At 43.8% G+C, this 13555-nt stretch overlaps 1 protein-coding gene and 1 non-coding gene across 4 annotated transcripts in view; one reads left to right on the forward strand and one right to left on the reverse strand.

The window, feature by feature from the left end:
• CCNJL (cyclin J like) overlaps positions 1-13555 on the forward strand; it is an 84384-nt gene that overhangs the window by 18412 nt on the left and 52417 nt on the right. Inside the window, exons 2-4 of one of the 3 annotated variants that reach the window (XM_053226880.1) lie at positions 4349-4534; positions 8695-8991; positions 9774-9888. In XM_053226880.1, the coding sequence (XP_053082855.1) occupies positions 9823-9888 (66 nt within the window). In that variant the 5' untranslated portion in view covers positions 4349-4534; positions 8695-8991; positions 9774-9822. Of the gene's footprint in view, positions 1-4348; positions 4535-8694; positions 8992-9017; positions 9380-9773; positions 9889-13555 lie in introns of those variants that run through there. The other 2 variants (XM_015063872.3, XM_027033567.2) reach the window with 2 other exon arrangements.
• On the reverse strand, positions 5466-5577 carry LOC113594831 (U6 spliceosomal RNA). The gene has a single exon (XR_003415278.1). It is a non-coding gene; the product is annotated as a U6 spliceosomal RNA (small nuclear RNA).

The raw sequence follows: 13555 nt of genomic DNA on the forward strand, positions 1-13555 counted from the left end.
CATGTTTCATGGCTCCTATGTGGATATGTATTTAGTTCATACACTAACAGTAGTAATGCCACAGGTAGTTAACTGCTCTTACTTCACTTCTTTTTCTTTTTTTTTAAGGTTTTTTTTTTTAATTATTTATTTTGAGAGAGACAGAGATAGTGCAAGCAGTGGAGGGGCAGAGAGAGAGAGGGAGAATCCCAAGCAGGCTCTGCACTGCCAGCACAGAGCCAGATGTGGGGCTCGAACCCACGAACTGTGAGAACCCACGAACCTGAGCCGAAACCAAGAGTTGGGCGCTCAACCAACTGAGCCACTGAGGCAGCCCTTTATTTCACTTGTTTTTGTTTGTTTCTGTTCTTTGTTTTTTTGTTGTTGTTGTTTTGTTTTCATTTTTTAATAAAAATTGTATATATTTCAGGTGCACAACATGATGTTTTAATGTTTACATACACCGTGATACGAGGACAGCAAACTACTTAACATATTCATCTCCTCGCAGAGTTACCCTTTTTGTTTTTTTAGTGGTGAGAGCACCTGAGATCTATACTCTTCCCAAAGTTTTAGTACACACTATAGTACTACTGACTATAATCACAGAGCAGTACTTTAGATCTCTAGAATTTATCCATCCCACCTAACTGCAACTTTGTACCCTTTGACCAACATCTTCCCATTTTCCCCACCTCCCTGACCCTGTTCTACTCTCTGCTTCTCTGAATTGGATTTTTTTAGATTCCACACATAAATGATACCATGTCTTTATTTGTCCTTCTGTAACTGGCTTATTTTACTTTGCATAATGCCCTCCAAGTTTATCCATGTTGTTGCATACAGCAGGATCTCCTTTTTTAAGCCTCAATAATATTCCAGCATGTGTATGTATTCACACACTATGATTTCTTTCTTTTCAAACATTTTTTAAAGTTTATTTTTATTTATTTTGAGAGAGAGAGAGATAGAGAGCAAGTGGGGGAGGGACAGAGATCCAGGGAAGACAGAATCTCATTCAGGCTCTGCCCTATCAGGACAGAGCCCGATGCAGGACTTGAACTCACTAACCATGAGATCATGACCTCAGCCAAAATCAATAGTCAGACACTTAACCAACTGAGCCACCCAGGTGCCTCTCTTCTTTTCTTTTCTTTTTTAAGTAAGCTCTGCGCCCAGCATGGAGCGTAATGCAGGACTTGAACTCACGACGCTGAGATCAAAACCTGAGCTGATATCAAGAGTCAGATGCTTAACCAGCTGAGCCACCCAGGCGCCCCCATATTGTTACAATTTCTTTATCCATTCATCCATCCACAAACAGTCAGGTTGTTTCCGTGTCTTGGCTGTTGTGAATAATGCTGCAATGAACTTCTTGATACGTGCACATCTTATCAATACTCTACCTTTGGCTTGTTGATGAGTAAGGAAGGGCAGAAAGGAAAAGGACAATGGGTTGCCCCATCCCTTCCTTTTCTTTGGTGTCAAGAAATGTGGTTGCCTAATATAAGGAAGCAACACCAGTAAGGATTTGAGAGGGATCCTTAGTCATTCATGTTTCTTAAAATGCCATTGCCTTCTGTTATAGGTTGTATCGTGACCCTCCAACACCCAATATGACAGAATGTGACCTTATTTGGAAATAGGGTCATTCCAGATGTAGTTAAGATGAGACCATACTGGAGTCGGGTGGGCCCTCAATCCTGTATCACTGACCAGTGTCCTTTCAAGAAAACTGTGAAGGTGGAGGCTGAGAGTGCAGTTATGCAGCTACAGGGCAAGGGACACCACGGATCGATGGCCACCTCCAGAAGCTAGAAAGAGGCAAGGAAGAAGAAAGGATTCTACCCACTGTCTCAGAGGGAGCTTGGCCATGCAGACACCTTGATTTCACACTTCTTGTCTCTAGAACTAGAGAGAATAAATTTCTGTTGTTTTAAGCCACCCAGTTTGTGCACTTTGTTACAGCAGCCCTAGGAAATGGATATACCTTCTTTCTGTGTTCAAACAAAGTTCTAGTTCAAGAGAAAAGCATGGCCCCTCAGGGTTGTCTCCAGGAACTCCCATGCCTCTTAGGTCCACTGGAATTCTGTGCACCTGAGACATGGATAACATCAGATGCTAAGGGTGGCAAGGAACAGCAGTCTTGTTGGCTCATGCGCATGTTCCGCTGTCCCCTCAGACTTCATTTACAAACACATCTTCAAAGATAAAATTCTTAAGCATTTCAAGTGGTGATGGTAGAGCATTAAACCAAGCACAAGGCCATTCTGATCACAGGCCTGTGCAACTGCATAGATCACACACCCATGAACGGACCTCCATTGAGAGGGAGATCTATTTTTTACTTTTTGATCTCCTACCTTTCTTTTTTTAATTAAAAACAGTGATATGGGCCAGCTTTACAAATGTCCTAGGTTTTGAGTTCTGTTTGCAAAATGCTGCCTTTTTATTCTTCCTGCCTGCTTCTCAGACCTAATCTGTAGAGTTGTATCTCAAGAATTTCTAGTTAAGGATCATGAAGGATTTGGCCAACGTCCTTCTGACTATGTAGAGCACCCAGCTAGAAACAGTTTGAAGGCGTTGGCTTGGTTTCTGGTTAAAGACCAAAGTGGTAAACAAAGCTTATGTCTCATGATGGCCCAGATGGCTTCCTTCTGTTCCCATAAACAGAGCCAGCCTTCATGATTTGGGTCCTAAATGAAGCAATGCAAACCATTAAAACCCAATGGAAACACCACTCAAAGTATATACCTCATGAAAAACAGAGTGCTTGAAAAATTTATATCACTGACTCCTCTGCCACTGCAGGGCAGGGTAGTTATGGCAGCAAAGGTTGGAAACAACCTAAATGTCCAGCAGAAGAAGACCAGCTACATATCTCACGGTGCATCCATTCCCTGGGACATGGGATAACTGTGCAGCTCCACGGCCACGGCCATGAAACCAAAAGGAAATAACAAGGTGCAGAGGGATGTATACCATATGCTACCACCCATGTGAGAGGAAAAAGGCATAAATGTCTATGTTATTAAATGTACAGATCACTTCTAGAAGGAAACATAAGGCACGGGTTATACTTGGGGAGGAGAATGAGGCCTGGGACAAGGGGGAGAACACATACATTTCACCATAGTATATATTTGTAAAATGACACCTTGTATCATATGAAAACAAAAAGAGAGAGAGAAAGGGAGGTTAAACTGAGCATGTGATGATATTAGATCGATTTGTCCTCTGAGGAAGATTGGAAAGGTCAGAGAAGTTTTTTTGCCCTCATTTTATATATGGGCCAGTTATCAGTAGATAGGATGCTCTTGCCCTAAATCTTTGGTTTCCAGCCTGTGAGCTTCAGAAATTGGGGGTAGGAGGGGGTTCAGTGGTTCATAGTAAGCACTTGATAAAGGTTTGGTTTTGAATGAATGAATGAAGGAGTGAACAAATGAATACTTCTTGGCATGGGTGGGGTATAGGGGGTGGGAAAGGGAACTCAGTTGCACGGTTCCCCTGCTGGCCCCAGAAGAGGCTAAGGGCACTGACATCATTTCTACCTGTGGACAGCGATGCACCACCAAAACCATCAGTGCAATGTATTTTTATTCTTCAGAGATACTAGGAAAACAAGAGTCTTTGAAATGATACACAAAGGACTGCAGACTATGAATGGTTTTTAGAATCTTTTGAAAATCACTCCTGGAGAAAAGCCAACTTTCTGCCTCCCTCTCTCTCTCACTTGTCAGAACTCCTGGTAACTGAGGGGTGCCTGGGTGGTTCAGTCAGTTAAGTGTCTGACTCTTGATTTTGGCTCAGGTCACGATCTCACAGTTTGAGCCCTTCGTCAGGCTCTGCACTGACAATGTGGAATTTGCTGGAGATCCTCTCTCTCCCTCTCTCTCTCTGCCCTCCTGCACATGCATGCATGTATGCTCTCTCTCTCTCTCTCAAATAAATAAATTAATTAATTAAAAAAAAAGAACTGCTAACAACTGAGAGCTGAAGTTTTTAGGAAAAGAGAGACTCCAAATTAGTGAATAATAAAAGCCCTTCATGTACCCTGCATAGAAATATTATAATACTGCTATGAAAAATAAAGAACAGGGACACCTGGGTGGCTCTGTCGGTTAAGTGTTCAATTCTTGCTTTTGGCTCAGGTCATGATCTCACTTTTCTTGAGATCCAGCCCCACATTGGGGTGTCTAACAGTGTGGACTTTGCTTGGAATTCTCTCTCCCTCCTTCTCTCTGCTCCTCCCCCCTCAAAATAAATAAACAAGTAAACTTAAAAAAATAAAGAACAGCAACAACAACAAAAAGCAAAACAATACTGAGAGTCATTTTTTTTTTTTAAACCTTATTTATTTTTGAGACAGAGAGACTGACAGAGTGAGAGCGGAGGAGGAACAGAGAGAGATGGAGGCAGAGAATCTGAAGCAGGCTCCGGGCTCTGAGCTGTCAGCACAGAGCCTGATGCAGGGCTCAAACTCACGAACTGCAAGCAAGGTCATGATCTGAGCTGAAGTCGGATGCTTAACTGACTGAGTCACCCAGGCACCCCTGTGAGTTGTTATTCAATGGAAGGCCACTCTAGTAATTTTATCATGTGATTTTATTTTAATAACATTTACTTTTTTTCTGATTATAAGAGTAATGCATGTTTCTTGTAGAAAACTTAGAAATACAGATATCTTAGAATAAAAAGTAAAATAAAAATTTCCATAATCCTACCACTGATTGCATAGTTAATACTTTTATAAATATTCTTCAGTTTCTTTTGCATGTGTGTTTAACCAGTCCTGTTCTAATCATGATTTATTATTTAACCAGTACCTGTTCTAATAGTTCACTACAGTAAAAAAGCATTGTGATAAAACCCCCTGTAAAGAAATCTTTATACTCATCTGCTTTTTTTTTTTTTTTAAATAAATTTCCAGAAGGGTGCCTGAGTGGCTCAGTCAGTTGAGCATCTGACTCTCGGTCATTATCTCACAGTTCATGAGTTCGAACCCCACTTTAGGCTCTGGGCTGACAGCTCAGAGCCTGCTTGGGGTTCTCCGTCTCCCTCTCTCTCTTCCCCTCCCCGCTCACACTCTGTCTCTCTCTCAAAATAAATAAATAAGTTTAAAAATAATTAAAGGGGAGCCTGGGTGGCTTAGTTGGTTAAGCATCGACTTTGGCTCAGGTCTTGATCTCACAGTTCGTGGGTTTAGGCCCCACATTGGCCTCTGCTGACAGCTCAGAGCCTGGAACCTGCTTCAGATTCTGTGTCTCCCTCTCTCTCTGTCCCTCCCCCACTCATGCTCTGTCTCTCTCTGTCTCTCAAAAATAAATAAATGTTAAAAAAATTTTTTAATTAAAAAATAAAATAAAATGAAATTTCAGAAGTGGAATAATTAGGTCAAATGATATATTAAAAAATTTTAGTAAGACCATCTTTTAGTAAGATAGGATTATATTCCCAACAACACCAAACACATATTTGTCCCAAACATATATTTGTCAACCTTGCACGTTATATTTTTATGTGTCATCTTTACACAGTGCCATGCTAATCTTCTCTGCATTGTTCCTATTTTAGTATATGTGCTGCCAAAGCAAGCACTCGCATGTTATGTATAGATTTTTTAAATTTTTATTTATTTTGAGAAAGAGCACGAGTAGGGGAGGAACAGAGAGAGAGAGGGAGAGGGAGAGAATCCCAAGCAGGTTCTACACGGTCAGCACAGAGCCTGACTTGGAGCTCAATTCCACAAACCATGAGATCATGACCTGAACCCAAATCAAGAGTCAGATGCTTTACCTACTAAGCTACCCAGGCACCCCTCGCCTGCTCTATTTTTTTTTTTAATTTTTTTCATGTTTATTTATTTTTGAGAGACAGAGACAGAGCACAAGTGGGGGAGGTGCCAAGGGAGGAAGACACAAAATCTGAAGCAGGCTCCAGGCTCTGAGCTGTCAGCACAGAGCCCGACATGGGGCTCGAACCCACAAACTGTGAGATTATGACCTGAGACGAAGTTGGACGCTCAACCAACTGAGCCACCCAGGTGCCCCTATTTTATTTTATTTTATTTTTTAATTTTTTCCTGCTGTGTTTTTAAAAATCCTCAACAAAGATGTATCACAAAGTTTCTAAAAAATTTTTTAATGTGTTTGTAGTGAGTATGAACATTAAAAATTTTTCTTTCACATTTATTTATTTATTTTGAGAGAGAGAGAGAGATAGAGCACAAGTGGGGGAGGGGCAGAGAGAGGAGACACAGAATCTGAAGCAGGCTCCAGGCTCTGAGCTGTCAGCACAGAGCCCAACACAGGGCTTGAACCTATAAACTGCGAGATCTTGACCTGAGCCGAAGTGGGATGCTTAACCAACTGAGCCACCGAAGCGCCCCAGTATGAACGTTTTAAAAATGATACTAATCCTTTTGAATTCCTTCTTTCATGGCATACATGAAATTCTGAATTTTGATGTGTTTCATGTGGTAATCATTTATGAGAGGTTCAGATAGTAAGATCTACCTTTTGTCACATTTGTTAAAAACATTTTCTCCAATCTGTCATTTGCCTTTTTTGTGACATCTGATATATCTAACTAACTCTTGCATATTTACTCGAATATATACACTCATCCTTGGCTTTCTTCCTGTGCTTTATATTTGGGCTTTCTCTTCTGAAATAATGCACCTATATTTTCTCTTAATTGTCTTGTATTTTGTTGTTGTTTGTAGTTCTTTGGGCTTGATAAAGCTAATTTATAGATAGGGACCCCTAAAACAGAGGCCACCCTAATAGTCTGTGGCACATCACAAATCTAAACCTAAGTCATTCTGCACTTTTCTGGAAACACCTGGCAAGGAAACCTAATATACACCAATCACACATCTCCAAGTTAGCTTTAGCTAGTTTACCTTACCTTAGGAAATAGGACCTGCTAGCCTTATAAGGAAATCTCTAACCTCTTAATGAGTCATGCCTTGCTTCTGCATTACCTCTTGTAACATTCTATAAAACTTGTTCTTGCCCAAAATCCCTCTGGAAGAGGTCTCCACTGCTGGTGAGACACTGCACTCTCCCAATCCATGGACTGTGTTCCCTTGAATAAAGGACATCAGACTTGTTACTAAATTGTTTTGGTTTGTCATTTGGCAGGTATGTATGTATATAATATACATGTATATATATAATATATAGTACATGTATATATATTATATATGTTTATTCATTTATTATAAATGTTTATTCATTTTTGAGAGAACATGCATGCATGAGTGGGGGAAGGGCAGAGAGGGTGGGGCAGACAGAGGATCTGAAGTGGTCAAGTCCAGTGTGGGGGCTCAGACTCAGGAACGGTGAGATCATGACCTGAGCTGAAGTCAGACGCTCAACTGACTGAGTCACCCAGGCATCACTATTTTAGTTTTGTCATTTGACAGGTTCTTATATTTATTTGAATGATGATTGAAATAAATCTCTAGTTTTACTTTTACCCCCAAATTAACTAATTTCCTCAGCCTAATTTAATGAAGAATTTATCCTTTTCCACACAAGAGTGAAATGCCACATTTATCCTAAGATTGGATATTAAGTATGTTGTATACGTTTCTAGACTTCAGTTATTCCACTGATGGTTATCCATCCACTCTTGTATTGACACCACACTATTATAATTATACCTTAGCAATATGTTTTTTTAAATTTATGTTTTATTGGTTTTTTTTTTAAATTAATCTTTACACTCGATGTGGGGCCCGAACTCATGAACCCAAGATCAAGAGTTGCATGGTCTTCTGACTGAGCCAGCCAGGCACCCCAGGTTAGCAATATGTTTTAAGATTTGGTAATATAGGTCTATCTCCTCCATTTTTAAAATTTAAAATTCTTAGATTTTCTCATGGATATTCTTCCATTTGAATGTTACAGAAAGTGTTACATGTTATCTTTTCCAGCCTCATCTACCCACAATCATTAGAATTTTATTAAAGGACTAAATTTGGATAAAGTTGGTATTTTCACCTTCTATTTCTTCAAGACTTTCTTATTATGTTTCAACTTTTATAATGTCTTCATTAAAAGCCTTTATTTCTCAGTAACTTTATTCCTAGGTATTTCACACTTTTACAAGAGTATATATACTGTATAATATACGTATTATACACTATATATATTTTACATTAAAATTGCTCTTTAAGCTCCAGTTGAAGCTTGTCAAAGCTGACTTTAAAATTTTTTTCCAGGTGGGTATGTGCTTTCAGGAAACCAGTCAGAAACTAAAGGCGCTTTAGTGGTGGCTATTTATTGAGTGTTCTTTTTATACCTGACATGGCAATTATCACTTCACACGAATTATCTTCTTTAATAATACAGTATCTTCAACAGGCTCGTGCAATTTTTATTCCCATTTTACACAAGAGGGTTCCCCGTCTTAGAACATGTGAGGAACTTGGCAAAAATTATCCAGTTTGTAGGTGGGTTTGAAACAAGTGTGCGAATCTCAAAAAGTATCACAAAAAAAACCATCAGCCAAGAGGACAGCCCACTGTGGTGCCAATAGATCAGCTGATTAAAGGGAGTGCCTTTCCGAAAACAATCAGCTGAATTAAAAAGACAATGCTTTCCATCCACGGTACCGTTGGTTTTCCACCACTCCAAGACGCAGATCTACACTCTGCAGGAACACAATAAATACCAGTTGATTCACTGAGCCTCCTTTTGAATTCAGGACTCGTGGGTAACCAAGAGCGGCTTTTCTGGAGCGTTAGTGGGAACTGTCCGTTTAGAAATCTACCTCCCCATCTCGAGACGAGTTTAAAAAAAAAAGAAGAAGAAGAATTAAGAAAGAAAAAACAGGTGGAACCGACGTAAAATTGGCCACAGCAGCGCACGCGGGAGACAGAACTTTCTGGGGGCATCCTGCCAGCGCTCTTCACGCGTGGTGCGCGCAGGTGGCGCTGCGGTCCCTGAGCTCCCCGCGGAAGCCGGCGAGGAGCCCAGGAGGCCACCCAGAGCCTCCGCGAAGGTGAGAGGAAGCTTTCCACCCAAGCGGGGGAGGCGGGCGGGCAGGAAGCGGAGCCAGCGCCGGCGAAAGAAAGACTCCAATTCCCAGCCCCCCGCCCCACGGGGTGCGGGCCGCCGGCGCATGCGCGTGGCCCGGCCCCCAATTCCCCCAGCGAGGGAGGGAGGCCCCCGGCGGCCGGGAGGCTGCGAGCCGCGGCGGGACCCGAGCGCAAGCAGGGGCGCGGCGGCGACGAGGGCGAGCGGGGCTGCGAAGGCGAACGTCGAGAGCGTGGGGCGCCCCGCGCGCGCGCGCGCGCGCGCCCAGCCGCGTGCAGACACCCGAGGGCACCGCCGGCTTGGCCCTGAGCGGGGCCTGGCACCCGCAGCCCCCCACGCCCGAAGAGGGATGCGTGAGTTTTCGCCCCGGCTCGAGGGCAGGATGTGGGAGCAGGACAAAGGCTGGGCGGCGGGGGAGGAGTTGGGGACGGCGAGCCGGTGGCCGCTGCCGGAGCTCCAGCCTTGGGTGAGCTAGCGGAGTCTGCAACTTTCTGCGCAACTTTTGCAAAAAGGAAGATAAAAATTCTGCAAGTTGTTGCAGAGTTCCAGGTGGCCCCGGCTCCCTCGAGCAGAGGGCTGGGGGCACCGCACCCTTGGCTGGGACCGGAGGCGACCACCGGCTCCTCTCAGCGGGGTAGGAAGGGGCGCCCATTCGGGCCCTGGCCGGGGACTAGCGAGAATAGGGATGCCGCGGGTCAGAGCCGGGGAGGCGTGCTGCGGCTGCTCAAGTTGCCCATGTCCATGCAGGGTGCGCCCTGAGAGCCCGGTAGCGTCGGATCTCTGTGCTGCATACCCGATGATGGATGAGCCGTGGTGGGAAGGGCGCGTCGCCTCAGACGTCCACTGCACCCTGCGCGAGAAGGTCAGTTCCTCCCTGCCGCGGTTGGCTGGGTATTTAAAGTGCCTTTGGGTCTCGATTCGATGTCCTCCGGTCGTCCCTTGTAGGTACTGGAACTCCTGATGGCCTTGCTTTCTTCCTGCCCTTAGCCTTCTCCCGGAAAATTGTGGGGGAGAAACTGGAGATTGGAGAGCTTTAACTGGTTTACTGGTTAGGAACTCAGAGATCGCGACTGTAGTCCTTAAAGCTATATTTCCCATAGTATTGCCACAAGAGATTATTTTAAATGGTACCTTTAAAAGAAACAATTATTGTGTATTCATTTTAATGTGAAATTTAAAAAATGAAAATCTAGCAAGTTCTGCATAGGACAAATGATGCTGATTTCCCATTGATTGTAATGACCTAACAGTTCCTTTTAAGATAGTAAAAGTTGTGACTGGGTAGAAAGAAATGTTAGGTAAGCGAAAGTGTAAGGTATATAGAAGTTATGTCGCCCTCAAAAACAAAAACAAAAACAAAAAAAAACCCCACAAATCTCTAGGATGGAACTGAGTAAACTTTAAGAAAAACCAGTCTAAATGAGAGGCGACAAAACTGGGAGGCTGTGAGGAGAAAACAAACACTCCCCTGCCAGTTTGCCTCTGGGGGCAGCTGAAATGGGATCCCTGCCCTCCCGTCACCTCAAAGGAAGTGCTGATGGCCACTGAGGCAAGGGCCTGTGTGTCTTGCCTTCTGTGTTTGGGCTGAGACTGAGAAGGGTGGTTTGGGAAACAGGTGTGAAATAGAGGAGTATATTGGTTTTCTAGGGTTGCCTTGAGGAGAGGACTTAAAACAATAGGAATGTGTTCTCTCACAATTCTGGAGGCTACAAGTCCAAAGTCAAAGTGTTGGCAGAGTCATTCTGATCCTTGGCCCTTCTTGGCTTGTAGATGCATCGTTCCAAACTCTGAGTTGGTTGTCACACAGCGTTCTATGTTTGTTTTTTCTCCTTATAAGGACACCAGTCATTGGAATAAGGTCTACTTTAATACAGTATTTTAACTTAACTGATTACATCTGAAAAGACCCTATTTCCTAGGTGGACATGAATTTGGTGAGAAAGGGGTGGATACAATTCAACCCAATATAGGGAAGGAGAGGTCTTCCTAGTGGGGTACCTGGGTCCCTACACAGACAGGTAGTGCATTTGCACCCAGTGTCTGTGGAGTTCTCCTTACAAAGTCACCAGATATTCAGGGTTGTTGTTTTTTGCCCCCTCATTAGGGAGTGGCTGTCTTCCAGCCAAATTAAAATTTTTTTGTTTTGCCTGTACCTGTTAGTCTATCTCTGTCTTGTGTTGGTTACCCAGGCTGTAGCTTTTTTGGTCTTCTCCCTGGAGCAGAATGGCCAAGGTGCCACACATTCTGAGCATCTGGAGAAGAAATCTAGGTCTTAAAGTGTTAGAAGGCAGAGATAGTGGATTGGTAGGCCAGGCAGTATAGTCCTGGTGCTTTCCTGGAGGTAGTGGCTAAATGACCTAGGAAGAACTGCCATGGAAATTGGGTTTCCTTGTTGACCATAGGCTTGAGTGGTTATCAGTTCTCCTCATAGCTTGGGAGCAATGACTGGTATAATTTGTCCCTTTCTAGCAGGGAGGATTTCTGAAAGCAGTATAAACTCAACCAGCTCAGTCACCTGAGAATCCCCAGTCTTTTATATGAGTGTTCTGAACACCCCTCCAGCCACTCAGAGGAGCAGGGGCAGGCGGTCCCCCATTAATTGTGCCTCACCCAAGCCATATCGCTCTTAGTTTCCTGTTGGGCTGCCTGCCTCAGAGGGAGAAGAGCTTTGTCGAGGCTTTACAGGATAGAAATGGAAAACTCAGGGGTTGATGCCTAGGGTCCTCTGTGACCTTGAAGCTGGTCTTACCAGGGCAATCCCAGGTTCCTTTGGTTTATAATGTAAACGCCCCCCCATATTAACTATTTTCCTCCTTTATGTCCACTCTCTGTTCAAAGAAGCAGATGCTTTTTTTTTTTAATGTTTATTTTTTTGAGAGAGCTTGTATGTGAGCAGGGGAGGGGCAGAGAGAGAGAGGGACAGAGGATCCAAAGCGGGCTCTGTACTGACAGCAGATGACAGCCTGAAGCGGTGCTCAAACTTACAAACCTCAAGATCATGACCTGAGCCAAAACCAAGAGTTGGACGCTTAATCGACTGAGCCACCCAGGCGCCCCAGATGCTTCTTGAGACAATTTGGTTTTATGGAGAGTTTGCAGAGAAAAGTGAGGGCTAAGGGGAACCCAGCAGCCATACCGGCCTCACCTTTCTTAAGGAATGAGGGCTGGCCTTTCATTTTTCCCAGAGTAATTTTTTAGTCAACATCTATTCTAGTACTACATTTCTAACACTGTAGAACAATTTTGTGCGTGTCTGGCACACAGTAGACACTGTTGTTTGTCAAATGTTCCCAGATAAACACAAAGTGTGTTTGTGTGTGTGCTGTTGAACTGTCATCGACCCGGGCGTGGTTATGCTCAGTTGACTGATGCAGGAAGCAAGGCTGGATCACCGAGCTAGTGGAAGCCCCACTTTGTCAGATGTGCCATTCCAGAATAGCATTACACTATAGTGTGTAAAGTGTGACACTGTGGAAATGAACGGTGGTGTCAGATGCACACTAGTTATGGCGGTGAAACCCCGAGCTGCTTGTATGACCTCTCTAAACTTCTTTGAACCTGGCTTCCATCGTCCATTCTTCCCACCACCACCAGAACTTAGATCGTGTCAGTTCCCTGCTTAAAGACCTCCACTGTCATCCCATTGCTTTCAGTAAAATTCCCAGTTCTTACCTGTACCTGTAATATCTGACATAGTTGGGCCCCACCTGCTCTCATCTCTTGTCTCCTACATTGGCCTTCCCACATTGGCCTCCTTTCTCTTCCTTTAGTAAGTCAAGCTTATTTTGTGTCTCAGGGCCTTTGCACTGGCTGTTCCCTCTATTTGAAGTCTGCCTTTCTCCAATACTATTCCTCTGTGTCTATCAAAGCATCCTGTTTTGTTTCCTTTATAGTATTTACCAGCATCTGGAATTATTGCCTGTTTATTACCTTTTCCCCTACACTAGAATGTACGCTCTGCAAGAATAGTCCTGTGCCTGTCTTGTCCAGTGCCAGGTGTCCGTGTCTAGAATGGAGCCTCCCTGATCTGAGTGGAGTGGTGAAAAGAATGAATCTTCTTTAGTTTCCTTTTCTGTAACCTGGGGGGTGAATTTGATAGGAATGTTAGGAGTTATGAGAGGACCTAAGAACTGTGGTAGGCACATGACAGGAATTGTGCCCTCACACTTACCGATTGCTGAGTGGAAGCTGAATGTGAAACTGATAGTCCCTTTCACATAGAGTATATGCAGAGTAAGGCTTGGGGTTTGTGACCACCTTGTGAACGCTTCACAAGTGTGACAGGTAGTCCTGATTAAGAGAAGGATCATTATCCCTTTGGGCCATTGGATGGTGATGGGGTTGAGGCTGGGAGAAGCCTCAGTTTGCCAAAAGTCACGTACCTGGGACCCAGAAGCTAGGTGCCCTCGGCAAAATCTAAGCAGCCATGGAACCCTCCTTCCTTCCAGATCGCTCTAGAGAAGTGTCTCCCTCTCAGGCCACCTTTATCCCATGCTCAGACTTAAATTGCTCCCTTCATCATCTTTCCT

Source organism: Acinonyx jubatus, chromosome A1 (genome assembly GCF_027475565.1).
Source record: "Acinonyx jubatus isolate Ajub_Pintada_27869175 chromosome A1, VMU_Ajub_asm_v1.0, whole genome shotgun sequence".
NCBI classification, from domain to species: Eukaryota; Metazoa; Chordata; class Mammalia; order Carnivora; family Felidae; genus Acinonyx; species Acinonyx jubatus.